This window comes from Penicillium cosmopolitanum (assembly GCF_028827165.1).
Source record: "Penicillium cosmopolitanum strain IBT 29677 chromosome Unknown utg000006l:49.0-5199605.0:1.0-5204138.0, whole genome shotgun sequence".
NCBI lineage: Eukaryota > Fungi > Ascomycota > Eurotiomycetes > Eurotiales > Aspergillaceae > Penicillium > Penicillium cosmopolitanum.
This window is the reverse complement of record NW_026622676.1, coordinates 691,118-718,798: the sequence shown is the minus strand read 5'-3', so window position 1 is coordinate 718,798 and position 27,681 is coordinate 691,118. Positions and strand designations below refer to the sequence as shown.

At 50.9% G+C, this 27,681-nt stretch overlaps 11 protein-coding genes across 11 annotated transcripts; 6 read left to right on the top strand and 5 right to left on the bottom strand.

Annotated features, from left to right (window-relative positions):
• Positions 1 to 275: 275 nt before the first annotated feature.
• Positions 276 to 939, bottom strand: N7509_004791 (SRPBCC domain-containing protein; the record flags this gene model as incomplete). Its single annotated transcript, XM_056629428.1, is given in 2 exon segments — positions 276 to 818; positions 829 to 939. 2 exon segments carry the CDS (start codon positions 937 to 939, stop codon positions 276 to 278), a joined length of 654 nt encoding a protein of 217 aa, XP_056488730.1.
• A 633-nt stretch (positions 940 to 1,572) lies between these two features.
• On the top strand, positions 1,573 to 2,925 carry pgxC (putative extracellular exo-polygalacturonase; the record flags this gene model as incomplete). The annotated part of the gene is made up of 1 exon (XM_056629427.1): positions 1,573 to 2,925. The coding sequence occupies one exon, from the start codon at positions 1,573 to 1,575 to the stop codon at positions 2,923 to 2,925; it is 1,353 nt and encodes a 450-aa protein (XP_056488729.1).
• Positions 2,926 to 3,326: 401 nt separating this feature from the next.
• On the top strand, positions 3,327 to 4,763 carry N7509_004789 (uncharacterized protein; the record flags this gene model as incomplete). Its single annotated transcript, XM_056629426.1, has 1 exon — positions 3,327 to 4,763. The coding sequence occupies one exon, from the start codon at positions 3,327 to 3,329 to the stop codon at positions 4,761 to 4,763; it is 1,437 nt and encodes a 478-aa protein (XP_056488728.1).
• Positions 4,764 to 5,190: 427 nt separating this feature from the next.
• Positions 5,191 to 6,267, top strand: N7509_004788 (Zn(II)2Cys6 transcription factor domain-containing protein; the record flags this gene model as incomplete). Its single annotated transcript, XM_056629425.1, has 1 exon — positions 5,191 to 6,267. The coding sequence occupies one exon, from the start codon at positions 5,191 to 5,193 to the stop codon at positions 6,265 to 6,267; it is 1,077 nt and encodes a 358-aa protein (XP_056488727.1).
• Positions 6,268 to 6,904: 637 nt separating this feature from the next.
• On the top strand, positions 6,905 to 8,923 carry N7509_004787 (uncharacterized protein; the record flags this gene model as incomplete). The annotated part of the gene is made up of 6 exons (XM_056629424.1): positions 6,905 to 7,346; positions 7,425 to 7,761; positions 7,846 to 8,117; positions 8,197 to 8,372; positions 8,436 to 8,718; positions 8,784 to 8,923. The coding sequence occupies 6 exons, from the start codon at positions 6,905 to 6,907 to the stop codon at positions 8,921 to 8,923; spliced, it is 1,650 nt and encodes a 549-aa protein (XP_056488726.1).
• A 180-nt stretch (positions 8,924 to 9,103) lies between these two features.
• On the bottom strand, positions 9,104 to 10,544 carry N7509_004786 (uncharacterized protein; the record flags this gene model as incomplete). The annotated part of the gene is made up of 4 exons (XM_056629423.1): positions 9,104 to 9,660; positions 9,741 to 10,191; positions 10,254 to 10,321; positions 10,379 to 10,544. 4 exons carry the CDS (start codon positions 10,542 to 10,544, stop codon positions 9,104 to 9,106), a joined length of 1,242 nt encoding a protein of 413 aa, XP_056488725.1.
• A 1,879-nt stretch (positions 10,545 to 12,423) lies between these two features.
• Positions 12,424 to 14,568, bottom strand: N7509_004785 (NADP-dependent isocitrate dehydrogenase; the record flags this gene model as incomplete). Its single annotated transcript, XM_056629422.1, has 6 exons — positions 12,424 to 13,382; positions 13,445 to 13,583; positions 13,647 to 13,680; positions 13,741 to 13,751; positions 13,914 to 13,949; positions 14,290 to 14,568. The coding sequence occupies 6 exons, from the start codon at positions 14,566 to 14,568 to the stop codon at positions 12,424 to 12,426; spliced, it is 1,458 nt and encodes a 485-aa protein (XP_056488724.1).
• Positions 14,569 to 15,561: 993 nt separating this feature from the next.
• N7509_004784 (C-1-tetrahydrofolate synthase) lies at positions 15,562 to 18,902 on the bottom strand (the record flags this gene model as incomplete). Its single annotated transcript, XM_056629421.1, has 4 exons — positions 15,562 to 15,670; positions 15,753 to 18,280; positions 18,344 to 18,381; positions 18,563 to 18,902. The coding sequence occupies 4 exons, from the start codon at positions 18,900 to 18,902 to the stop codon at positions 15,562 to 15,564; spliced, it is 3,015 nt and encodes a 1,004-aa protein (XP_056488723.1).
• A 619-nt stretch (positions 18,903 to 19,521) lies between these two features.
• On the top strand, positions 19,522 to 20,762 carry tif34 (translation initiation factor eIF3 subunit i; the record flags this gene model as incomplete). Its single annotated transcript, XM_056629420.1, has 5 exons — positions 19,522 to 19,548; positions 19,647 to 20,102; positions 20,230 to 20,346; positions 20,404 to 20,652; positions 20,712 to 20,762. 5 exons carry the CDS (start codon positions 19,522 to 19,524, stop codon positions 20,760 to 20,762), a joined length of 900 nt encoding a protein of 299 aa, XP_056488722.1.
• Positions 20,763 to 21,742: 980 nt separating this feature from the next.
• mbf1 (multiprotein-bridging factor 1) lies at positions 21,743 to 22,301 on the bottom strand (the record flags this gene model as incomplete). Its single annotated transcript, XM_056629419.1, has 2 exons — positions 21,743 to 22,052; positions 22,129 to 22,301. The coding sequence occupies 2 exons, from the start codon at positions 22,299 to 22,301 to the stop codon at positions 21,743 to 21,745; spliced, it is 483 nt and encodes a 160-aa protein (XP_056488721.1).
• Positions 22,302 to 23,684: 1,383 nt separating this feature from the next.
• On the top strand, positions 23,685 to 26,850 carry N7509_004781 (uncharacterized protein; the record flags this gene model as incomplete). Its single annotated transcript, XM_056629418.1, has 4 exons — positions 23,685 to 24,979; positions 25,040 to 26,453; positions 26,501 to 26,551; positions 26,710 to 26,850. 4 exons carry the CDS (start codon positions 23,685 to 23,687, stop codon positions 26,848 to 26,850), a joined length of 2,901 nt encoding a protein of 966 aa, XP_056488720.1.
• Positions 26,851 to 27,681: the final 831 nt, after the last annotated feature.

The window sequence follows — 27,681 nt, the reverse complement described above, 5'->3', positions numbered from 1 at the left end:
GACCAATTTGAACAGTCTATTGTTCCATACAATTAATTATTGCCGCACCATTCCATTGTAATAGAGATCATTCTTACTACTACACTCGTAGTCCTTGAAAATTAAACCCAGCGATCAAAGACGAAACAAACTTGAAGACCTCCAGGGCTTGATACTCCCATCCTTGACCCCGGGCCGTAGATCAATTCAACTCGAAGCACACGCTCTGCGACCTGAATCAAAAAACCTGAACTAAACACCCAGTAAAATACCGCCATATTCACGACCAACTTAATCTACTCATGTCCACCCCCATTCCCCTCAACAAACCCCTTCAAATCATTAACCCAAAGATCAAAATTAACCCTCAACTGCGCCCCATACATCCACTTAACAACATAAACCAACCACCCAACCTGCAACTCCCAATTCCTAACCTCCGTCCCACTCACCCCACCCTCCTCGGCCTTTACATCCTTAATCTCATGAACCCGCTCCGCAGTCAAAAGCGAAGGCGGCATCGTCCCAGCCGCCTCGAAGTCCGAGGCCCAAACAATTCGCCCCGCAGTCCCGGTCTCTGCATTCGGCGCCTCGTACTCGGTTACGATTAGGCCGGCGTCTGTTGCGGGTTGGGGTTTTGTTGAGTTTGGATCCATCCGGACATGGAAGGTTACTTTTGTGCCTTTTTGGAGGATTGGGGAGAGTGGTGCGGGTGCGGTGGTGGAGGTGTTGGGGTCGGTATCAGCGGATGTGGATGTCGGGGTGTCGGGTTGTGAGCGGATTGTTACGCGTGGTACGAAGGAGTTCCAGCTTGGCCATGTTGATGTGTCGGTTAGGGACTTCCCAGACGCGGGTTGAGGGGGCGTTGATGAAGATTGAGCTGCCTAGGTGGAGGCTTGCGGATTCTGGGGTGATGGTTGGTGTTGGGCGGTCGGTGTTCGTGGGGTTTTCGAGTGTCATTTTGAGATGAGAGGATGAGAGATGTATGTGGTTCTGCGGATGTGTTGGTGGTTGGAATGCCGATGGTGGGAATGTAGAGAAAGTATTCGTAGTTCAAGTCAGTGACATCTAATATCGGCTGGTCGAAGCTCCGAGCTCCGGCAGCTTGCTAGTCTATGAGTACTCCGTAGCCTGTCAGCCATCAGCCACCAGCCACCTCCACCTCCATGCTTGGTGCCACAATGTGGCACTTAAGTGGGAACCAATTGCAACTACCGGTAACGCAACACAATGCAATGGTTTGGTGGCACTTCGTCGGCTGTTTGCTTGGTGTGATGTTCGTACAAGCATCGTCCCAACTAGCCTGCAGCGAGAAGATCGTCGATCCCAGTTATTTCCACCAATTGATCTGGAGACCCCGGCCGCGGAAATAAAAGTCCGTCCACTCGACACCGCAGCTGGCGCTTTCAAAGCTAACTGTCTCCCCATTGTGGGGTCGATCCCCCGGGGTTGATGGCGATTCTTCCGGGGTTGGCGATGATCTATCCAAATAACCCTGGGGTAGAGTATACTCCCAGGCACGGTATAAAGCGGACGAGTGTTGGCTCTCCAGAGGTATCAATTCCAGCATTCCTTTCGCTTGCTCTGCTCACAATGCTGATTCCGCGCTCTGCGATCTTAGCTCTGGTATCTTCCTCCCTGGCGCTCGGTGCTCCGGGCCTTCGCCGCTCAGATACCAGTCGACCCCATCGCTGTGTTGTCCCGTCTTCCAATGGTACAGCGGACGATACTCCGGCTGTGCAGAAAGTCTTTGCTCGATGCGCTAAAGACTCGGTCGTTGTCTTCAAGGAAGGCGTCGACTATAATATCTTCACACCGGTCAGCGTCACGAACTTGAGCAATGTCGAGATCCAGGTGAATGGTAACCTCCACCTCCCTCAAAGTATTGCCGAAGTTCAAAAGGTGGTCAACCGCACAAATAGAGTTACCTACGCGGATGGCCAGCACTGGTTTACCTTCCAGGGGCCCAAGATCGACTATATCGGCTCTTCGGATGTCAACAATGGCTGGATCAACTCTTATGGTCAGGCTTGGTGGGATGCAAACCCAGTTAATGGCACGGGAATTGACTCTCGTCCACACCTCATGAGCTTCAAGACAACGAATGGTTCATTGAAGTACTTCAAGTCTCGCAAACCCATCGCTTGGAATGTCCAGGTAGAGGGAGACGACATTGAAGTCAGCCACGCTTTCATCGACGCCGAGTCCACCGGATCATTCCCATTCAACACTGACGGCTTCGATGTTACTGGCACGAACGTCCGCATCACCGACAGTGTGATATACAACGGAGACGATGCCATTGCAGTCCAATCGGGATCTCACAACGTGGTTTTCGAAAGGAACACCATCGGCTACCAGAGCCACGGCATGAGCATTGGATCACTGGGTCAATCCCAAGATGAATTCGCCAACGTCTCCAACATCCACTTCGAAGATGTCACTGTCATTGATGCAGTCTACGGTGCACGTTTCAAGTCCTGGATGGGTGGTCAGGGCCTCGCCAAGAACATCACCTGGAAGAACATCCGCGTGTACAACGTGACTTTTCCGATCTTCGTGACGCAGAGCTATCTCAACCAGGGTTCTTCCCAGACACAACTCGGCGATGGCCAAACTACTGGACGTGTCAATAACGCCTCTGTCGTGATGGAGGACTTCTCCTGGACGGACTTTACAGGTACTATCAACACTTTCCGTCCCGGTGATGGATCTTGCGCGAGTGATCCCTGCTGGTATGATGTTGGGCTTCCAAATCTCAAGCACACCGAGGCTGTCATTATCGAGTGCAATACAGAGAAGTCCTGCAAGAACTTTGCCTTGCGAAACATTCAGTTGATTCCGCAAAGTATGGAGGCCCCCACTGCGGTTTGCATCAATGCTACTTCAGCACTCAACCCCAACCTGGGTTTCGACTGTCGCAATGGCACATTTGTTCCTTCCTGAGATCATCTTCGCTTTACCTTAATGGCCTGCGTCAGTATTCCCTTTTGTTTCAGATTAGACTAGATGTACCTGCCATTTAATCCATGGAAATACCATTGTTGATACTTGATACCTCACTTGGAAAGAGCGGACCACAATGTAAACAAAACTCCCATTTTCTTCTCTCTTCGTCTTTTCTTCTTCTTCTTCTTCTTCTTCTTGTCTCCTCATCCACTCTTTCTTCTCACTCGCGGTATATCATACAGTCACTTTCATTCTACACTCAGCCGCATTCGTACTTTCGGTTACCAACAACTCTTTCACTCACTCTTTCATTCATTCACTCACTCACTCACTCATTCCTTCGCTCACTTGCTTGTGTTCTCTATTCTTGACACTGATATTGACATCGACTTGTCGCTATGCAGACTTGCGGATACCAACTGCCTTATCCTCTGCACTTCCCGACTTCTCGTCCGATTCCTCGCTTCTGTGTCTTCCGACCAGGCGGAATCCTGGTGCCTCTGATCCCGATCGATGAGCTTCCAACTTGGCTGGAGATATGCAACTGGAACCCAGATATGTACATGGGCCTGCAGCCTGTCTCGATGACCTTCGTACCCCGCGAGGGAGAGTACGACATTATCTGCCATCATTGTTCAAGCAGCCTTGATTCTCTCCATCAAAGTGTTTCGGAACGGAACGAAGACTCTCCCAAGTCTGCCGGTAGCCGTGCTCAGAGCAGTCCTAGAGTTTTCGCCTCTCTTGATGCTGGCGCCCTACCTCAAAATTTGGACTACAAGGTGGCACCATTTCGAGCAGGGGCCCCGTCCCCAATACTCGCCCCGAAGCCATTTCATGCGGGGCTCCAGAGTCCCTTTTTGGGAGGTCTTACCTTCAATATGCCGAACATGCCTGCTATGACCATCAGCATGGTGCCCATGCCTGTCTTATCACAGATGCCGTCAAACGTCGTTGACCCAAGCCCACCTGCGTCGGATCGCTCGTCGAAAGAGCCGCCTGTCACTTCCACATCGCCTCCCCAAAAGCCGAGCCTCAGTGGGTTGGATACTGAAGATTCAGCCTCTCTTCTCAAGCTTTCGCCTCTCCCTCCTCCAGCTCTTCCTTTGGAGGGTCACGATAGTCGTCCTAAAACACCTGCACCAATCGTTCCCACCAAGCATCCCATCAGTCCAGACACGCAGTGCAAAATCTCGCATGCCATTGCAGCTTCTCTCTGCTCAGTCTCCGTGGAGAACGAAAACCGTCCACCGCAGAGTGCATCTGAGACGGCCTGTCAGCGAAGACGATCTATCAGCCAAGCCTCCAACAGCAACATTCTGTTGAACATTGCCCCTTCACTGGGCTCCGCATCAGTAGTGAACGGCAGGGTCGCATCTCCCTTCCCACTCATAGCTGCTCTTGACCATCTCAAGGAAGTGATCAGCTCGAAGAATCGGTCACGCTCCTCTTCCCGGGCCTCATTCGCTTCATCACGGCCTCTCTCTCGAGCCTCGTCGAGGACCAAAAGACGACGCGCGGCAGCTGAGAGACGCCACGCGTTCGGCAAGAGACAGCATGAGCGAGCGAATCGTCGTCGCGAGGGGAGAAAAAAAAAACTTGCAGGCAGACTCGAAACAAAAAGCCCAAAAGTTGAACACCGCAGGTCGGGTCAACTGACTTCAGATGCTGGTCAGGATCTCTTCGTTGAGCCCAGGCCAGAGCAAGTCAACTCATACACAAAGCGACGTGATCGACGTGAAAAGATGGCTCCAGGACACAAAAATGGATCCTCGCAGAGTCGATATGTGCACATGACAATGGCTTCGAATCCTCCTCCCAACGTCTCCTGCCACTGAGCGGGACTGAAGTCTAGGAAGAAGAAATATTCTACGAGACGGTGTAAATACTATTTTTGTTTTTGTATATTCTAACTTGGGACGGTCGCAAAGTTTGTAAATATTTTCTCTGGCGTTTTACACTCTTTTCATACTCTGGCAGGCTTCCAGACTCTGTCACTCTTTTGGTTTATCATTTGGGTTCAAGGTTCAAGGTGCTTACATGGGAATTTCCCCGGTTGTACTGTGCTATAATTACCGAAATCACACTCGCTTCAATGTACAAACTGCTGCCGCGGATCAACTCCGACTTGTAGGAGTATCTCGTCTCGCTAGGACCGAACGGGCAACCCGGCGTAGACTTCCCCCGCACTCTTATCTCCCGTCGATCCGGCTTCGGCACTGGCCCCGAGGACATCCCCTTGGAACAAATTCATCCAGATGGGCAATGGCAGGGGATAAGAAGCCTCGTGGCATTCGCCATGATCGCCACTGTTACCACTGCCGCATGAATGGCATCAAGTGCGATCTCAACCGCCCCCGATGCCAACCATGTCAACAGCAAGATGTATCCTGCCAATATCCCCAAAGGGTGAAATGGATGAGCGAGAAGACCACCCCAGCAGTGAAGACATCACCTCAAACATCCCCGTCATTATCATTGTCCCCATTGTCGACCATACCAGCGGAGCAACATGATTCAATTCAAGTTGGCCAGACGGATCTACATGCAAATATCCCTATCAATCTATACGGCTTCATCGACCTTCTCTCCCACTTCTACCAGGAGATTCAATCAAGCAAGCAGGAGCTTCCGGAAGAAGCCATCGAACTTATCTCACGAACACTCAGCTTCGCTCGATCTCGCCTCCAAGGCACAGATGACAAAGACTCAATCCAGTCGCATTTGACCGCGATATCGAATCTAAGCAAGGTCATCGAGTCAGCGCACCCCGTCGCCCTGTTCGGTATCGGCACCTTCGCCATGTTCGAGGTCTGCTGCGGCCCATTCGGACAATGGCACCGACATGTCCAAGGCGCACGCTCATTACTCGACCTACACTGCCACAACCAAACAGACATCGATAATCTCACGCAACAAATCCCCGGCCTCGCAGATGTCCTCGCCTACCTTGTCTGGTTCGATGTAACAGGGACCCTAGTCCGTGAAGACGGGGCTCTTATCTTCGACGACTGGCACCGCAATATTCTCCACCAGTCGTTTTTCTCTTCTGTAGGTTGCCCGCCAGATACATACGACTTATTCGTACACCTCGCCAAACAGGAATCGGAATTCGAATCTAGATCCAGGAATGCCTTGAGCATTGCAGAGCTCAGTACCATGGCAATGGACCAGGTTCTGCGCCTCGACTCATCCGATCAAACAGATCGCGGCCTCGCAGCTGCAGTATACCGATATGCAGGGGCGATCGTTGCCTTTGCCCGTCTATACCGACACCATGATCAAGATCAAGATCAACCCGGGCCATGCCCCCGAGCCATAATTCAGATCAAGATCAATTAAGAACACCCGCCCACTCAGACGTATTATCAAACATGGTGGATCGCGTATGCAGCGCAATATCCCGATTACCCACCTCATCACGTTTCTACGTGCACCTCGCCACACCTATCTATGTAAGCGGAATACACGCAACGCAAGCACAACAGTGCGAGGTTATTCGCAGCTACTGGCGGAATTGTCGGCTTTGTGAGTTTCCGCGTTATCCGGATGGTCAGGAACAGTGTGAGCGGCGTTGGATGAGTCGGGGGATTGCCTCGGTGGTCTAGGGGACCAGGGAGTGGGGACGGAAATCGCGGGGTAGAAGGACCCAGTTGCAGTGGAGGTCATCTTGTGGTTGGCTGTTGGTGTAGATACTTTTGATAACTTGCCTAATTGGGAAACGAATCTATTTTTCTTATCTTTGGCTTCTTTCTCGTGACATACTAGTACTTGGATTCTTGTCGGTGGTTTGTTCGTTTATTGCCTACCTAGTTCTTAGTATCTTATTTCCTCACTCCAAGGCCATATATGAAGCTGCTGCCAGTGTTATCCTTTACTACATTCTCACCTTTTTTTTACCAAATTCCAACTATCCCCATAGACATCATTCCATCCCACCCCACCTGACACTGGCCTCGGATTTAAAGCAACTTCCATAATGGCCACCACAACAGCACCAACCTACCTGGACCTAGCAGCCCAAAAGCGCGCCGAGCAACTGGCCCTAATTCCAGCCGAATGGCGTCTTTCTTCAATCCCATCCGTCGAATCGACGCCCGACGCACTCGTTTACCTCCGAAGCATCCTCTCCGCAAGAGAACTACTCCTCACAGAGGAAACAGATATAACAGTGCTTCTGCGCAACCTCTCATCCGGCGAGCTCTCCTCGCTAGAACTAACGACTGCATTCGCGAAGCGCGCAGCCCTAGCCCACCAATTAACCACCTGCTGCACGGAGATATTCTTTGAAGAAGCCTTCGCTACGGCGAAGCGGATGGATGCTCATTTAGCGAGGACTGGATCGACGGTTGGTCCTTTGCATGGACTGCCTGTTTCGATTAAGGATTTATTTTCTGTTAAGGGTGTCGATACTTCTATCGGTATGTTCATTGCCTTCTTAAACCATACCCGGTAATCACCCAGCCATGCATTCGGCTAACAACATCATCCCCATACAGGCTGGGTCGGACTAACAAACAACCCCTCCCAAACCGACAAGTCCGTCGCCCAAACCCTCCGCCGTCTCGGGGCAGTCCTATACGTAAAAACAAATCTCCCCCAATCAATGATGATGTCCGACTCATACAACCACGTCTTCGGCCAATGCGTGAACCCACTGAATCGCGCCCTGATTTCCGGCGGGAGCTCCGGCGGCGAGTCCTCGCTTGTTGCGGCTCGGGGTAGTCCGCTCGGTATTGGGACGGATTTGGGAGGCTCGATTCGGATCCCGGCTAGTTTGACGGGGATTTTTGGTCTTTCACCTAGTCCTGGAAGACATCCTTATGAGAGGGGGAAGTAAGTTCAAGTTTCTTTCTATATTCTTCCGCGGTATGGACAGTGGTTAGGGTTGTTTATATGCTAATCCCCCGTTCTCACTAGTCCCGGCCAGGATATCGTTCGCTCCGTTGCTGGTCCGATGGCTTGCTCCCTGGCGAGTATTGAGAGGTATATGGAGGTTCTGCCGTGTGCCTCGCCTTGGGAATTAGATCAACATACTGCTCCCGTTCCGTGGCGGAGGAGTTTAGCTTCGTTGAAGGCGAAGAGACTCCGCATTGGCTTTGTGGTAGATGATGGCGTTGTCAAAGTTCAACCTCCGATCGCGAGGGCGGTTCGGGATGTTATCGATGCACTGAGAGCGGCTGGGCATGAAGGTTGGTTTTCTCCCTGTTGTGTTTGACCTTTCTCTTTGAAGTATTTAAGTGAATATCCCTCTGACCCGTCCTTTGGCAGTGTTTGAATGGGATGCGTCCTCTCATTCATACGCCTACTCATTATGGGAGAAGGCTATTTTCTCTGATGGAGGCGAGGGATGTCGTAGAAAGATCGAGATGACGGGTGAGCCCCTGGTTGAAGGGATGTTAGTTGGAACTCCGGATCATATATTGTCTACCTCGGAGACGCATCAGGTACGTGATACAAGTGTAGTTTTGCAGTGCAGTAGTTATCGGACAGCTGCTAACGGACGACAGTTAAACGCGGATAAGTATCTCTATGAGAGTAGCTACCTCGATCGCTGGACTACATCCGGCATCGACGCACTAATTATGCCAACGACTCCATGGGTGGGATACAAGCCCTGGACATGGGTGAAATCCAGCGCATACGTGGGCTACACTAGTATTTGGAATTTACTCGGATACGCGGCCTTGTCTGTGCCCATCACGAATGTTTCTCGGGAACAGGATATGCCGGATCAAGAGTGGTCGGACCATGTGCCTAGGAATTCTGGCGACAGGTTTAATAAAGAGCAGTGTGAGTTACCCCTTCCCTGAACCCAACCTGCGTACTACGGTACTAACTAGTACTGATCTATGCAGATGATATCAACCTAGTCGAAGGCATGCCGGTCGGCGTACAAGTCGTAGGCGGCCGTTTCGGCGAAGAAAAATGCGTCGCTGTCGCAAAGGCCATTGAACAAGCCATGAGATGGAAGGATAACGCCCGACCCAGTCTCTGAGTACCCTGTGTCCCCTGGAGGCAAATAGTTATAAACCTGAATATAGAGTCATTTGTCCAATCATTTCAATTAATTTCTAGTCAAGTCGTGTTCGCGTCGTGTTCGCGTTTATGCATAATGCAATGCCTTAGATACTATAGTTACATAGATATACCATCCGATTCCATCCGATCTATCCCATCAAATCGGGGCATTCATCCGCTCCTTATAATCTGGGAACTCGAAATCACCAAGATCCCACTCAACAGACGGACTATGGGGCTCCAATTCAAAATCATGCTCATTGGTCCCAGTCAAACCGAAAGTCGGACCGAGAGTCGGAGCGAGTGTTGGACTCGGCGCGGCGGAATCAGATCCAATGCGCAGCTCGCGGACAACACGGATACCATCTCCGCTGTTGGCGCTGCCACCGCTCTCGGGGTCTTCGCCGTTCGTATTGACCTTTGAGATACTGGCAGTGTAGGCTCCTACTGGGCCGGTGTAGAAGGGGTCATTGTAGAATACGCCCTCATGATAATGGTGAGGGTCGTAGATGGAGGGTTTGCGGGCTGAAGAGGTGAGGAATGTTGTAGTTGAGTGTGGTTTGGTGTTTGAAGCGGGTGCTGCGTGGATTGGTTGTGGGCGGAAGCAGAATGAGAAGACTCGTGAGATTAGAGTGTGTAGAGGTGGGAGGCAGGCGCAGATTATAGAGACATTTGCTTCGAGGGAAGACCAGACTGCGGCTTCGGCGTTGGTCTCTGTGAATGGGTTAGTTGGTTGTTTCTATTGGAGGATTGAAAGGAGAGAAGAGCAATGGATGCAATTGGAAGTAACTTACTTGTAAAGTCGTGACTGCGTACCATGACACTCAATTCATAGACTCGCGCTAAGCTTGTTGCAATGACGCAGACCCCAACGCCAAAAATGATCATGATCCCCGCCCGTTGACGTTTCGGTAATCGCAGCTTGGATACAATTGGCATCGGCAGTATCAAGATGATAATATCGGTGATTATTTGTATGGAAGCGTTCGTAAACCATACTGGAGCTTTCGGTAGACAGTGCGCAGCGACGAGACTCTTGTTCATGCTCCAGAAGATGGGAACTGGTACGCAGAAGATGAAGCCGCTGAGAACCATCCAGAGTCCTGCAACCACCAGGAAGCCCATGACGAGGTATGCGATGATGAGAAAGCGTCGGATGCGAAATATGGAAGTGAGAAAGACGAGGGCTGAGAGTTTGGAAAGGATGAGGGAGAGGTTGTAGAAAGGGATGGAGATCCAAAGATACTGAATGATTTACTTCTATCAGCCACACGTATTCGTTCGATCAATGGGGAAGTAGAACTTACAAATAGCTGTCCTTGGATGACATTGGGAGGAAGTGATGTTTTAGGCTGCCCAAGACCGTAGTGTCGCTCTATACAATTAGCTTGAGTATGCAGAGAGGTATGCTGATAGTAATTCTAGGACTCACCGACAACGATAAAGGCGTAAAAGGTAGCGGAGCAAACCCATGCCGCAATGATGAGCAAGTCATCGTATCCCCATTTCTTAACCAGCTTCACACGTGTGAACAGGCGGATTGCAACGAACAGAGCCGACAAGACGGTAAAGACAGTCGTGATAACCCGGACGCGCATTATCGAGTGAGGATGTTCAAGCGATTATCAGTCAATCCATTGAGAGGCTGGCTAGTCTCTTGGTATATGTGTAAGGTGCAAGCAAGTGTCAATCCATCTGTCGTAGAAAGAAGATGTAGAAAGAAGAAGAAGAGGAAGAAGAGAAGAAGAAAAGAAGAGGGGGGGCAAAGTCCCATGCAATAAAGGTAGTATCAAGAGAATGACCAGCAGAGCCTTCCAAGTTCACAATAGCCTGAATACAATGCGAAGGTTCCAACGAATCCAGACAATGGGAGGCGCGAATATTAAATATAAGAGGGAAAGCCAAAGCCAAAGCCAGACGAACGGCCGAGAATGCAGCGGTTAATCGCCCGGACACACAATTCCTTCAGAAAGATTCAACCAGGCACGACATTCTGCATGATAGTAGTGCAAAAGCCCAGAAAAGCCCCCAAGTTCCCAGTAGCGCCTCCCAGACCAACCGTTAACCCATGCTTCATCATGGGGTTGTTTCAACCGACCAGCCCTATTGGTCCATCAACCACCGCATCGGGAACCAGCACTGAGCGATTGCGTCAAAGACTATAAGGCCTCCCCTTCGCAGGCCCCGAACTTATCCATCAACGCTGATAGGCCAATTCCAGGAAATACAATCGCCGGCCGAATTATCCCAGCAAATGATTAGTAGAGAATAAAGTTGTGGAGGTAGTCCCACCCAATCGATGCAAGGTTGATCTTTCTGGCGGCGTTGACATTTCATGGAAAAATCTCGCCAGGCCAGTCTGGTCCCACGCCTTCAAAATCTTATTTCGGGATTCCATCGAATCGTTCTCTGTAGCTTTCTCGGATCCGGGGCTTTTCCATGGATTGTAGGGGACTTGCTAGCGAGAGGATCCTGTCTTTGCTTTATTAGGAGAGTGGTGACTGGGGAAATAAGTGGAGAATTCTCCGTATCCGGAACGTCAATCAAGGTTGGTGGGAGGTGAAAAAGCTCTATTTCGAAGTCTTTTTGGAAGTTTGAACCCCAGTGGTCGTGTCTATATTTTCCGGATCTGCGTCTACATGATTCAGCGTTGCACTCGATTGTTGTTGTTTTTTCGCCTTTTTTTTGTGTGTCGTTGTGGGTAACTGCTCGTATGTACATCTCAATAGGCTGGCTCGGAGTTGCCGATACCTTTACTACTAGCAGTAGTTTATATCGTCATGGAATGTCCATTATTTAGTCTTTGGCAGATTCGGCGCTACTAAAAGTGCCGAGTGCTTGGCTGTGGGGGAAAGTTTTATCCCCCATACTATCCTGCCAGATCTTGTGGCTTGTTTCTTTCGCTAGACCTCAAGTCTAGACCTACGGTGGCTTGGGATCAGATACTATGACTCGTTTGATTGTTTGCCGAGCAGTGGAAGAAGGCTGATGCCCAGGTTTCTGAGTCGTGGGTTATCAGTGAGGGCTAGACCGTGATGGACTTCTTTGATGGCCCGGAGCCTCTGCCGGTACCAGTATTCGCTGAAGTGTACCTGTTGCAACAGGGACAAGAGGCTAAACAACTTGAATTAAGGGACCAGACCTCAGGACTTAGGCTAATTGGCAACTACTTTAATTTTAGAGTTAGCGAGGAGACACTTAGTTTTCCGAGGAGAAGGTTTACTTTGAGAACAATGACTTGGTCTCTCCCAGCAAGAAACAGACTTCCATACTAGCAGCTCTGGAGTATATCGTACTTTCTATCATTCACATCATTGGAAAGAACACTGGAACACCTAAGGCTACAATCGATAACGAATAGAATAAAAGATCATTTTATTTTCATCCACAGCTGTACATTGCAGAAGCTAAAAATCCCCCGAGTCTAGAGGGGGTATCAAACGCATAACATGTTTAAGTTAAAATGGAAAAAGGAATCTACAGGCGGGCCTTGAGGTTAGCCTTCAGGCGACGCTCAACGGCAGCCATGTACTCGTTGGTAGTAACCCAGGCCTCACGGTCCTTGCGACCGCAAGCGAGAGCCAGATCCTTGGTCATGATACCCTCGTCGTTAACGACATCAGTGCAAGCCTTCTCAAGCTCCTCGGCAAAAGCAACAACCTCGGGGGTGTTGTCGAGCTTTCCACGCTGGACGAGACCACGGGTCCAGGCGAAGATGGAGGCGATGGGGTTGGTGGAGGTCTCGCGGCCCTTCTGGTGCTCGCGGTAGTGGCGGGTGACGGTGCCGTGGGCGGCCTCGGACTCGAAAGCCTCGCCGGAGGGGGTGACTAGGGTGGAGGTCATGAGACCCAGGGAGCCGAAGCCCTGGGCGACGATGTCGGACTGGACATCACCGTCGTAGTTCTTCAGGGCCATAACGAAGCCACCCTCGGACTTGATCATCTGGGCGACCATGTCGTCGATCAGACGGTGCTCGTACCAGATTCCCTTGGCATCGAAGTCCTTCTTGTAGTCCTTCTCGAAGATCTCCTCGAAGATATCCTTGAAGCGGCCGTCGTAGCGCTTCAGGATGGTGTTCTTGGTGGACATGTACAGGGGCAGACCCTTCATCAGGGCCATCTGGAAAGAGGCGTGGGCGAAGCCCTGGATGGACTCATCGGTGTTGTACTGGCACTGGGTGACACCACCGCCCTGGAAGTCGTAGACCTGGACGCGCTCGGGCTCACCACCGGTGGGGGTGTAGACCAGCTCGAGCTTACCGGGGCCGGGGATGACACGGTCCTGGGCACGGTATTGGTCACCGAAGGCGTGGCGGCCAATAACGATGGGCTTGTTCCAGCCAGGCACAAGGCGGGGAATGCGGGGGATGATGATGGGCTCACGGAAAACGGTACCGCCGAGAATGTTACGGATGGTACCGTTGGGGGAGAGCCACACTGGTGGGTTGTTAGTCGGGCCGAGTCGTACGACATCATGCAGATGGCAGGGGAAACCTTACTCTTCTTCAGCTTGAACTCCTCAACACGGGCCTCATCGGGGGTGATGGTGGCGCACTTGACACCGACACCATACTTCTTGATGGCCTCGGCGGCATCAACGGTGACCTTGTCATCAGTCTGGTCACGGTACTCAAGACCCTACACAGTAATTGATTAGTTCGGTTCTGCAGGTGAACATCATATAGAGCGGTGTGGGCTTACCAGATCGTAGTACTTGAGATCAATGTCGAGGTAACTGATTGGGCAATGTTAGGAAAAATGCGGGATGATCGATGCCCTCAAAATATCCACTTACGGCAGAATCAACTATAGATGCAATGTTAGTCTCGAACCAGATACGCACGAGGGGAGTGATGTTCAGCGAATCAGACCGCCTGCAGCCACATCCTGCAAGGACGATCATGCAGGTCTAGCCGGGATGAGGGGAGAGATAGCAAGTATGAGGGGAGGGGAATATCCGAGGCTTACCTTTTCCCTGATTTCTTGCCAGATGATACGGGTCATCTATAGAGCAGATGAATGATTAGCACATGTTAAGAAGAGTCATTGGGTGAGTAAGGTAGGTCTAGAACGGTTGCCCCTCGGGATAGCCATTGACACATGGGAATCAACCCCCCGTATTTCCCCGCGTTGAAGTCAAGACACGGCGAAAACACAGCGGGAACCGCATGAGGTCAGGCTTGTGAAACGGGCCGGACCGTTTTCGACGAACAGAAGAAGAAGGTTTAAGCTATAAAAAGAGAGGGGTCGGGATGTCTTGGAGGGGCAGAAGTTTTGTCTTTTTTTTGTCTTCTTCTTCTTTTGCTTCTTGCTTGCCCTTACTCCCTCCAATTGTATTTCGTACCTCATCACCATCCAGTTCGACGACTGGGTTCACCACCTTGATCTTGCTCTCGGAAGCCATTGTGCGGATTTGGAAGAAGTTGACGGAAGGAGTCGATCCGGACCAGCGGGATGCAGAGAGTCTGTTAGAGCGAAGGGAAACAGAAGAAAGAGATCTCTGAGAGGAAGGTAGTTGGGAGGAAGAAGAAGAGAGAAGACGAGAGGAAGAGAGAGGGGCAGAGATAGAGGCGGGGGTCAGGGAGCGGCGCGCGAAGGCGGAACTGGACCGAAGGGCGTTCATGGTTGGATGATGTGAGTTGAGAGGGACTGTACGGGAAAGGTCAGCGCGAGATTCGCAAGTTTCTGTTTGGCCCGGAAAGCCGTGAGGAACAACCGAGGGACGATATTCGGCAGAATGGAGAGGCAGTGGAGTCGGGAATTGAGCGTGGACAACTAACGTCACGGCGAATGCGGCGACTGCGGGCACAGGCACACTGCGGACCAAAGGGAAGTCTGGGGGAAATGCCGGGGCAATACGGGACGGAGACGGGGAAGAGCAGGAAGGTAATAGACAGTGGGGGGAATTACCGAGAGCGCAAGAAGGTTGGGTAGAAAGTGATGAAGGGATGGGAAAAGCCTTGTCCGGGCAAGACCAAAACAGCGCAGCGGTGCGTCTTTAACCGTGGGAAGCGCCGAAGCCGGCGTCTCGTGACTCTTGGACTTCTTGGACAAGAGGGGGACCTTTCCGTTTTAGCCAGGTGCTTGGAGGAAAAAATTATCAGATAATAAATGATAAATATCTGCTGCTGCTACTGCTAATTCCCAGCAATTCCCAGGGATGGCTATGATCCAGCTTTGACCACGGTGAGCCGATCAGCTGGTCGAGTCATGAAGCTCGGTGAACTCTCCACTGACCCGCTGGGCGGATGAGCGGTTTGCGATTTGCGGGAGTTGCGGGCGACTGGCCGGAGCTCGGAGGGACCTCCGCGGGTGAGTGAAGTGCCTTGCAGTGGTAGTGGTGGTGGTACGTAGTGGGGGTTTAGCCTATTTGCCTATCAGCCTACTTTCGGGAAACACTCTGCCGAGACATCCAACTTGAAATATTCAAGTTTACTCCAGCATAGTCATGGAAATTATATCTACTACTACTCTGCATACTACCAGCTGTAACTGTAACTGTAACTGTAACTGTAACTAAATATCCATTCTCTAGCCGTGTTGAAATTCCGTCGCGCCATTACCGATATGTTGAAAGTCTCCGCTATGTGCTATTTACATCTATCGCATTCTCCCTCTAGAACAGTCCGTCAATCTCTCCAGTCGCCGGGTCGATGTCCACGTTCAAATACCCTGGCGCGGTTGGCAGTCCGGGGATGGTCTGGATATCCGCCGCGAGAGCGTACCTAAAATTCCATGTTAGCATATAACCGACCGGTGACTAGGAGGAGAGGGGTAAGGCCAAGATGGCAGGGGAAGAGATCTTACAGATAACCAGCTCCAACTGCCAAGCGCACATCACGGATAGGCACGGTGAACCCACTTGGGGCTCCCTTCAGCGCCGGATCGTGACTGAGCGAGTACTGAGTCTTGGCGATACAGATCGGCAGGTTCGCAAAGCCCTGCTGCGTGTAGGTGTCGACCTTCTTCTGCGCGAGCTCACTGAATTCAACCTTCGCGGCTCCATACATCTCCCTACCAATCCGCTCAATACGCTCCTGAATGCTGCCATTCAGATCGTACAGCAACTTGAAGTCCTTCGGCTTCGAGCTAGCGGCCAGGACCCCCTTAGCCAGGTCGACCGCTCCGGCTCCACCTTCGGCCCAGTGGTTAGCCGGGATAGCGTCCTCCGCACCAGCCGCGATGGCTTCCTCGCGAATGACGTTGATCTCAGCCTCAGTGTCGGTCTCGAACTTGTTGATCGCGACAATCACAGGAACGCCGTATTGCTTCGCGTTGGCAATGTGCTTGCGCAGGTTAATACAACCTGCCCGGAGAATATCCACGTTCTCCGTCCGGTAGATCTCGTGCAGGGCGCCGCCGGGAGTGATCTCGGGACCGCCACCGTGTACCTTGAGCGCACGGACCGTAGCAACGATCACCACCGTGTCGGGCGACAATCCCGAGGATCGGCACTTGATGTTGAAGAATCGCTCGCCGCCCATCGTGAAGTCAAATCCAGCCTCAGTCACGACGAAACCAGTCTTGTCCTCATGGTCCTCGTCTGGCTCGGTTCCGGCCAGCTTCAGAGCCAGCTTGTCGGCAATAACCGAGCTAGCACCGATACTGATGTTGGCGAAGGGACCCGCGTGCACCATGACGGGGGTACCCTCCAGACTCTGCATCAGGTTGGGCTTGATGGCATCCTTCATCAGAGCGGCAAGGGCACCGCCAGCACCGATGTCGTCGCAGGTCACCGGGTCGCCACTTCTGGAGGTAGCAACCACCATGCGGCCAAGACGCTCACGCATATCTTCCAGGTTGTTGCTCAGGGCCAAGATGGCCATACATTCACTGGCAACGGAGATGTCGAAGCCAGTCTCGCGAGACAGGCCCTTCTCGGTGGGAGCCTGGCCAATGGTGATTCCACGGAGGTGACGGTCGTTCACATCGAGAACGCGACGCCAAGTGATAGTATCGGGGTCGATGTCAAGGCGAGCGAAGCGGTGGATCTCGTCCTCGGTAAGGTCATCGGGATTGGTCTTCTCGATGCCAAGCTTCTTCAGACGGCGAAACATGATAGGCTTAAACTCACGCTTGCCCTTGGAGGCGGGGACAAGGCGCTTGTAGAGCGGACCGTCCTTTTGGGTAGACTCGTGGAACATACGGGTCTCAATGGCCGCAGCAAGCAGGTTGTTGGCGGCAGTGATGGCATGAATGTCACCAGTCAGGTGCAAGTTGAACTCATCCATAGGAATAACCTGACTGTAACCACCGCCGGCGGCACCACCCTTGATACCGAAAGTCGGGCCCTGGCTGGGCTGGCGGACGTTGGCAAAGGAGATACGGTTGAGGTGGGCGCCCAGCGCCTGAGTGAGACCCAACGTAGTCGTAGACTTACCCTCTCCAAGAGGAGTGGGAGTAATGCCGGCAACCAAGATGTATCGGCCATTACGGCGATGGGCGAGACGGTCGATCACGTCCAGGCTAATCTTGGCCTTGGTGTGTCCGTAGGGCTCGAGCTCGTGGGACGCGACGCCGATCTCAGATGCGACCTGGGAAATGGGCTTCGGGTATTGAGCGCGAGAGATAGCGATATCAGAGGGAACGGGGAATTGCCGGCGAAGAGGCAAGGGGGTGATATGACGATCCTTCTGCTTCTCGAAGTAGGTGTTGGCGGCGTGGACGACGTTCTTCATCAGCATTGCAACGGTCATAGGGCCGACGCCACCAGGAACCGGGGTGATCTGAGAAGCGACCTGGACAGCAGACTCAAAGTCTACATCGCCAACAAGGCGCTGGCCAGACTTCTTGGTGGCATCTTCCTTGAAGTTGATGCCAACGTCAATGACAACCGCGCCGGGCTTCAGCCAATCGCCCGTGATAAGCTCGGTCTTGCCAATGGCAGCGACCACAATGTCGGCGCTCTTCACCACACGAGCCAGATCCGGGGTCTTAGAGTGACAAATAGTGACAGTGGCATCGGCATTCTTCAGGAGGTAGCTGACGGGGCTGCCCACGATGTCGCTGCGGCCAAGCACAACGGCTTCCTTGCCGGCGGGGTCAACCCCGCTAGCCTTCAGAAGCTCCATTACAGCCAGAGGGGTGCAGGGAATGAAGTTCGGGCAGCCGCCACGCTTGGCCAGCTCACCAATGTTGATTGCGCCAAATCCATCGACATCCTTCTCGTCGGCAACGGTGGAGGTGACGGTGTGCTCTGACATGTGGGCGGGGAGGGGCAATTGCACCAGGATACCGTGCACGGCGGGGTCATTGTTGGCCTTGGTGATCTCTTGCACAAGCTCAAGCTCGGTAATGTCCTCGGGGACATTGATAAGGGTGCAAATGATGTTGGCCTATGAGCAGTGCGGGGTCAGTAAGCGCAGGATCGATTGGGTTGAAAATCACAAGATATATACCTCTTCGGCGGCCTTCAGCTTCATGCGCACATAGGTGCCTAGAGTATATTAGCTGAAGCTCAAGATTGCTCGCGAGCATGATTTGTGAGCTCATGCTGGGGTAAACTGACTGGAGTCGGACCGGTTGCCAACTGTATAGAGAATTTCGGTCAGCTCAATTCCAATTCCAATTCCACACCCGCTTGTTCCACGGGGACACCCTAGTAGCAATCCGCTTACCCTGGAAGATGACCAGATTTGGCTTGTATCTAGGGTTGGTTTGCTGGGTCTGCTCAATCTCAGCCTTGAGACCCGCACGAATGCTCTTGGCAATTGCCGTGCCATCAATCTTGGAGGCCATGATTGCGGAACTGCAGAACGGGCGATGAGAAGAAGCGGCCGGGGGATTTAAAAAGGTCGGCAGCGAAGACCAAGTCGACGAGGACACAATTCTTCCTCGAACCCCTCGTGCGGAGGGAAGGTTAACGGGAAAGGAGGACGGAGAGATGGTGCGGAGGCGAAAATTGACCGCAGGCGCTTGAAGGAAAAAGCGACAGCGGGGTTTGGCGGGGAAGAGCATGAATATTATTGCTTCTTTAGGGGCGAGAACCCTCGGAGCTGATTCTGTGGCTCGGGTTCACAAGGGAATTCTGCAGGACAGCTTGCAATGCAAAGGAATGAATCGGAAAGGATTGGATGAGCACACGAAAACATCTTCTTGTCCCCCTCACTCGTACAGTCGCCTTCATTCCTCTCCTTTTCTTGCACGACTTCGACGCGAGTCCGGGCCGTCCGACATAAAGGAGGCTTGTAACACCCCGAGGGTTGATGGCCTCAGGCAGAAGACCGGGCCGTGCTGAGTCATGATGTAGACATGTGATTTTAGTCAGGTGATTACCTCTGGAGCCTCTGCGGTGCCCATCACCTGACTGCTGTATCAGGCTGATAGGGTTAGGGCTGCGGGGCACAGTCACGTGTAGATATGAGCCCGGCTGGCCTGTTTGTCTTTCCTGCAAACACACTTAGTCATCCAGGACAGTCTTGGCATTCGCGGGCCCAGTGTGCGATGAAATTCACCAGTCAAAGAAAGTCGAAGGTTGACGAGATTGAACCCCCTCCGTGATACCCGCCCTCCCCTCCTCAACCCCCCCGATCGCCTCGACTTTTTTCTCCGGGATCTTCTCGTCGCCCAGATCAAGATGCGCCCTATTTTGCTGTCGGGCCATGTGCGTTGGAATTCCTCGTTTTTTAGCAGTAAAAGCTGCTAGATCCACACAGATTGTACAAGTTTACTGACCGCGGCCCTGTTCGTGTCTTTCTATAGGAACGGTCCCTGACCCAGATTCGTTTCAACCGTGATGGCGATCTCCTTTTCTCCGTCTCCAAAGATAAGATTGTCTGCGCCTGGTGGTCCGCCAACGGCGAGCGTCTCGGAACGTACAACGGTCACCAAGGTGCTGTCTGGACCGTCGATGTCAGCCCCAACACCGTCCTTCTCGCTACCGGCTCCGCCGACAACACCGTGCGCCTATGGAACATCAAGACTGGTGAATGCGTGAAGGTTTGGGATTTCCCTACCGCCGTGAAGCGGGTCGCTTTCTCCCCGGATGGAAGCAAGCTGTTGGCTGTGACGGAGAAGCGTATGGGTTTCCTGGGTACGATCGCCGTGCTGGATATCAACTATGGCGAGAACTTGGAGGATCAGGCCGCCGAGCCTTCCCTGAAAATTACTTGCGAGGACAGCAAGGCGACAGTGGCGGGATGGAGTTTCCCTCGCCAAGTATATCATTGCCGCGCACGAAGACGGCAGTGTCAGCCAGTACGACCCTAAGGTACGATCAAGATTGGATAGAGGGGGTGATTGATCCTGCTCGCATTCCGAATGATACTAATATCTTTTTCTATAGACCGGTGACCAGCTGCTCAACGTCCAGGTCCACGAGTTCGACTCCCAGATCAACGACATCCAATTCTCCTCCGACCGCACCTCATTCCTCACCGCTTCCAAGGACAAGTCTGCCAAGGTAGGCGCATTCGATTGATCTTTCGATATAAAGCACCATTGACTAACTCTCTGAAAGCTCCTGTCCGTTCGCGACCTCAACATCCTCAAGACCTACACCGCCGACACTCCCCTTAACTCCGCCTCCATCACCCCCAAGAAGGACTACGTGATTCTGGGTGGTGGTCAAGCCGCCATGGATGTCACAACCACCTCCGCCCGCCAGGGTAAATTCGAGGCCCGCTTCTACCACAAGATTTTCGAAGATGAGATTGGCCGTGTCCGTGGTCACTTCGGTCCCCTTAACACCATCGATGTCCACCCGCCGGTACCGCGTATGCCTCCGGTGGTGAGGACGGTTACGTCCGTATTCACCACTTCGACAAGTCCTACTTCGACTTCATGTACGAGGTTGAGCGGGAGCAGATGCGGAAGTGAAGCGAAGTGAATGATATGGAGAAATCTCAAGAAGAGCGATGAAAAAATATAGGTGACTCTTTTTTCGAGCCTTTGCGTTTCTTGTGTATGTGTTTTATGAATGCGAACAAGGCTCGGGGCACAATCCCGCCCACGAGTTCTGCATACCGGATGAGATGATGACCTTTCGAGGCACGGTTTCTCATTTCTGTTGATTACATGATCACCCGGAGTTGGTACCCCTTTGTTTATTGTTCTGGGTTAATAAAAGATGGCATGCTTCTCATGATGGTTTTTTTTCTCGAGATATATGTATGTCCTTTAGCTGCAAACGTGGGAGCTGTGACTCTCCGGGTTACCGGCGGAGGATCGCATATCACGAATAGACAATACGAAGCTTCCAAAATTTATATGGCTATTTATATACCAGAATATCGAACTGTTCTTGTCTTTAAAAATTTGGGGTCTTCCAGAAAATATTATCCAAGTTGATGATTTCAGAATTGAGAGGTAACTACTAGTAGTAGTTTGGGCTGAAGGAGTGGCTGGCTATATGGGCGAGATCATATCGCCACAAATTCACCACCTTCAGGGCTCGGCATCCCCCACAACGATATATGCAGTGGGCGCCACACTACTACCAGTACTAGGACATCTACGAGAGGAGTTCTCAAAATACTAAATATCGAATATTACAAGAAATTCATGTAAGGAGGTATCATTTATACATTTTCATGCAGTTTTCTCTAAACCCATTTCCATGCATTGACCAGCGCTCATCCAGCCAGCAGAAATAGAAACCCAAGGAAAGTTAAAAAAAAAAATTCATAGATAGAGAGGAAGGGGGTCGTTCGGGGACATGATGATCATCAAAAACAGTAACAGTAGAAAGAGATGCAGAACTTTCAATGTTTCGTCCTGGGTCTCATCCCCAAAAGAATAAAATAAGCCGGAGGCTCATCCCCAGATGAGCAAGACAGAGGAAAGGAGAAAAGAGAAATCTATTTCTTCTTGGCGAACTTCTCGGCTCCAATGTCAGAGCCACGGAGCTTGATGTTGAGCACGCGCTCCATAGAGGAGAGGACCTTTTGGTCTGGGGTGGCGGTGCCACGCTCGAAATCCTGCACAATGGTGATGGTGGTGTTGCACTTGGTGGCGAGTTCCTTCTGGGTCATCTTGTAGCCCTCCTCAGTTCGGCGCTTCTTGATGGCATCTGCGACGGCGTAGCCGACGGTCTTGGGCTTAATGATATCGTCACTGCGGTCGACCTTGGTCAAGTGCTGGCCATCGGGGGGCGCCAGCCTTCGCAGACTATTAGGTGGTCATTGTTAGCCGTCCGCTCTTTCATTGATTCCCATTGTCTTCGAGGGAGGGAATTGAGTAGTACAGGGGAATTCGACGTACAATGTTACCGGTGGTGTACTTCTTCTCAGATCCGAGAACCGCACCGCTACGCTGAGCGGCGTTCAGAGCGCTGCGGCCCTTGACAGTGGTCTCACGCGGGCCAGTGCCACCGCGGGTCTTGCTGCCGATCTTAGTGACGGTGTCCCAGTCGTCCATCTTGACGGTTGAATGTGGTGTGTGGATTGGGGGTGGTAGAGTGCGTGAGAGGTGGTATGTGGAGGTGGAAAGAGTAGGATGTGCGGTGGAAGGGGTGGGGTATGACGATGGCTCGCGTGTGAAGCAATTTATACCACAGAAGCTTCGAGAGGAGGGGAGTCATGCGCTAACCGGATCTGGTTAGTGTCGATTGGTCAATGGGCGCCTGGCTTCTAATTTACACGCTTTAACTCCGTGTTTACTAAAGGATGGCAATTATTCTAGTGTTTTCCTTTCGGACATAAGTTGAATAGGATCTCAGAAATATTTGATTGCTTATGTATCCCTTTTTGTGGTGTTTAATACGGGTTCATCATGATCAATTCATCCAGCATTTTGCCACATTCCCTTTCACCGGACTCGACGTACTCTACCTTCATCCATTGATTCGATTCACAATATGGAAAAATTAATACGGTATAAAAAAATAGTCATTAAGTGCTCATTGTAGCACTCAACCTTCATAATGCATACAAATTTACCTCGAAGACAAAGGACCACAGAGAATATGATGATATGTCTTGACCCACTTGATGTCATACTTCTGGGTCCATGTTGATCTCGAACTCAACACTAGGTCAAATAACGACTAAGAAATATCAGTTACTCACAAAGAGTCACTTCAAAGAGCTAAACCTGTGCATTATAAGTGACTCATGGACTGCTACCTTCTACTCCTCCGCATACCAGTCTTTGTTCTCCATTTCTTCCCAATTGGGACGCCGACTGCCCCACCGCGAGGCTGAGGCTCAGCGCGCGGGGCATGCGACACAAACAAAATATACAACCTTGGAATTGGAGAATTTGCATTAGATATTACACAGCCAGGCTCATAAATGATAGACTTAACTTCTAGTTATCCAGCTCGTATGAAGAAGTACATCAAGATCGACGTCGCGGTGTGTAGTAAGTAAATATTGGAATATTTCTGCTGCTACCAGTCGTAGTAGTACCAGGGCTTAGTTACTGGAAACAGTACATCTTGGGATTGGTACTACTAACTGCCTACACTCTTCTACTATTTCTCGCCTCTAATGCCCAAACAGCTAATATATTCCGTAGGCAGTTTTTCCCAACTGCTTTGAATTAATAGTATGTACGTACCTCTGCCATCGTGCATTGTATTGTATTGCATCCGTCAGGGGTCAGGACCATAACAAAAGTCCCCATACCTCAAAGCCCCCAACCCTTCACCCCGCTCCTCATCATGCACGTTCTCGCTAAGGCTTACCTCCTTTCCACTTCCTACCTTCATCCAAAAATAAGGTAGGACTAATCTTTCCTTATCATTAACACTTTGATTGCGGTCCTATCGCTCCATCTCTCTCAACACGGACTGCTACGATGTCGGATCCGTTGTCGTTCGCAAGTTCGATCGTAGGGTCCCTCTCACTTGGGGTCCAAGTGACGGACTCCTTGAAGACCTTTTACTCCGTAAACCGGAGCAGAGACCCCAATCTTGCAAAGCTCGTGCTAGAATTTGCGGATATCCGGGACGTCCTTCGATCCTTCCAAGAGTCAGTTGAAGTCCAGGATACTAGTAGCCTATTTGGAGCCTACACAGAAGAGCTATACCGAGAAGGTATCGACAATATCACACCAAGGTGGCAGACACTCATCGAGGAGCTTCACCTAGAATGTCAGCAAATCGATTTGGACTCAATCACCGAATCAAAGGATCGTATTCAATTATCTGGAAATTCCGTTGCCTATGCATTCCGCGAAAGCACACTGGAGAAGATTGAAAACATGGTTGGCGAGCTACGCGAACTCATCTTATCAGTGCTTGATGTCCTACAGGTCAAAAATGACTCCCGGATGGAGGCCCAACTGTCGAATTTCAAATCATTTCTCGAGCGAACAAACTCGAGTCAGGTTTCTTCAGTGATTCGGACCTGGCTTATGGCCCCTGACGCATCTATCGACCACAACGCGGTATATGCAAAGCATCAGCCTCAAACTGGTCTATGGTTTACTGGCGGAAATCATTTCGCGAAGTGGCTAGTGCAGCGCAATTCTTTTCTTTGGCTTAATGGCTTCCCAGGGTCTGGAAAATCAGTGCTTTGCTCAACAGCAATCCAACACACCTTCCTTAGGAGAAAAGACAGAGATCGAGTAGGCTTCTCATTCTTTTATTTCAATTTTAACGACAAGTCGAAGCAAGATGATCATAGCATGCTACGCGCATTACTATTACAGTTGTCAGGCCAGATTCAAGATGGTGAACAGGTTCTAGAGCAATTGTATAAATCGCACAACCCCGGTAACCCCACTGTGGAAGCTTTACTCAACAGTCTGTTCAATCTCCTGAGCCAATTCCGTGATAGCTATATTCTTCTCGATGGATTAGACGAAAGCCCCCGAGATGACAAGAGAAAGGGTGTTCTAAGGGCAATACAGGTTATAAGGCAGTGGTACTTGCCCAGTGTCCATCTTTTGGTTACTTGTCGGGACGAGCTAGATATCCGCAGATCTCTAGACCCTTCGCCTGACCAAGACCTGTCCATAGCACATTCAGATATGAACAGGGACATAGAAGTCTTCGTCTCCCATCAGCTCGAAAATAACCCGAAGTCCCAGTGGTTCAAAGAGCGACATGGCGAGATCCAGACGAAACTGACGGCCAACGCACGAGGAATGTACGTATTCGATAGTAGCAAAGAATCATGAACTATCAATCTAACTATATTTATTTACAGGTTTATACATGCCAAATTGCAACTGAGGGAAATTTCAAGAGCGATGACCCGGAATCAGCTTGACAAATGCCTGTACTCTTTGCCTTGTGGTCTGGATGAGACCTATGCCCGAATATTGTGTGGTATTGACGAGAAAGACGTTCAAGATGTGCGAAAGGTATTGAGTTTGCTTTGCTTTGCCGCCGGACATCTCACTTCAAATGAGCTGATTGATGCCTTTCTTGGCCCTGATCAACTGTCACAACTTGACAACGAGGGTCGCTCATCCTATCTAGATGATATTGTTGAAATGTGCGGTGGACTCGTGGTGGTGTCGATGACTGAAGATGACGACGGACATCCGAGATCTGTTGTTCACATGGCGCATTTTTCTGTACAGGATTATCTTCAATCAGACCGTATTCTCCAAGGAGAAACAGCAAGGTTTGCAATTCCAAAGAATGATGCGATGATGTCTGAGATAGTCTATGAAGCGAGTCATAAAATCGTGACTAGTACTCCATCTCATATACACTTGAAAGACCCAGAAAAGGACTCGGGTTATGCATCAGAATCACGCCCTACAACAATGACGGTGTCCTCGGAGGCAGTTCTTCAAGATGAGACCGACTCGCACGCTGTAGTCAACACTGATGAGTCCAAACATTCATACAATGAGGACATTGAGTCACTCGCATCCGACAATGATGACATTGACTCACAAGCATCTGATGAAACAACAAACGAAGGAATGACGGGCAAAGCTCTTATTAGGATGTTTCTGACCGAGGAGCCCAATTTCAGACTACTGTGTGAGAAAGCAATGGCCGATATGGACACACAACGCTTCGTGGAGAACATGCGACGATTACTGAAGTCATTTCACAAAAACCTCTCCGCAGAGGCTGATGCTGAGGTAGAAAAGACCGTCGCCAGATTATTACGCAGCAGGCGAGGAAGGAATCGGATGAGCCAACAGATTGCCACTCATATCCAAGAAGAGCGGGAAGATATTCCGGAGAGCAATAGAGCCGACCTCCAAATTCCACTGGAAAACAAAAATCGTATCGAAAGATGGCTGGGACACGAGTATACGGAATTGGATGACCAAGCTCCAGACTCTGACTCTGACGATGATATCGAGATAGATGAGTTTCCTCACATCTCTGAGCTGAAGGCCTTCCTACGAAAGGCTGTATCGTTTCAGGTTCTTTTGAAGGAGTTCATGCTCCTTTTTTTCCCAACTGAGCTGAGAAATGTGCTCCTGTCTATTCCTAAAGAGGATATCTGGGTATCTCAGGAGCAAGATCTTTCTTTGACGAATAGATTCAAAACCTGGGTGGAAGGCAAGACTCACGTGAGATGGAATTGGTGGCCTCTAGAATCAGGGAAGAGAATGCTACTGAACGGTGAATCGCGAATTTTTTGGTATTGTGTAAGTTCTGATTTCTTCGATCCCAATTCAATGCTAACGTTTAGCAGACGTGCGGTGCGCGGCAGTGGGAAGAAATATCTATCGAGCAATCTGAGCTAGTGAGGAAGATATTGGCCATGTCCGAGGACAAACCTCGGCCACCACACTGGTGCAGAACAAAAAGAGTAGGATCGCTACGGAAAGCCTGGGTTGAAGGCAAATTCCGAAAAGCCCTACTAGAATCATGTGCTGCAACATTGTCAACAGCGGCTGAAAGATATACACCGACGAGGATCTTCACGTCCGCATCAACCCCCCCGGCATGGATCACGGCCTCGTGGTGACGGCCAATCTAGCGCGACTACTCCGAATCAATCTCATCAAGGAAGCACCATCGCGATCCGGGGAGCTCAGATAGTGGCTTTGGCCCCAGCTAGCCAAACCAAGAGCTGGATATTGGTTGGAATCCAGGGGGCACGGCGAACCCTAATACCTGCTCAAATCTCGATAAATGATCAAAGTACTGACTACAGTGTCTTCCGGGACCTTAACATGTGCTATCGGACTCATCGTGGCCGACTGAGATTATGGTTCTCCATTTGGCGCTTGGAATATTGTGAGGTTGTGAAGGTACTATATCATCCAAAAGACCTTTTATTACAGAGACTGATAAATATTAGTTTAATAGACTGACGCTTGAGCGCATGGTTCGTGAGCATAAAGACCTTCCCACCCACGTGGACTATCAGTATAGTCCCCGTGCTGGAGCTCCTAATGCCAGGAACCCACCGATTTCACGTCATGCGTTCAAGACTCTTTTCTATACGTGTCATTTCCCATGCACCTGGCCAATTCCACATGACTGTATGCCGCCCTTAGCCGGTGCTTCGCATCTGGGACGCATCCCGAAGAGAACGAAGGGGTTTCAAAGCGACCAGACCTCACCCGTATGGGGCCTTGAAACTGTGTTTGCGGTTTCATCCACCTACGTTTTTGTCTATCATTGCATCATCGTCGCTGGGCCTTTTGCATTCTTTTGGTTCTGGCTTAAAGCTCATCCGGACGATCTGCAGAATGCGTCTACCCCTTTAGCCATCGTGATTGGTGCTCTATCTCTGTTTTGGAGTAGTGCTGGAATTCTCACCAGCAGAATTGAAGACTGAGCATCCCATCACTCGCAGGCATTCGTGATATCGTGAAAACAAAGGGGGCGGCTGTGGAAGACAGTCACAGTTCCTTATTGGTGGCC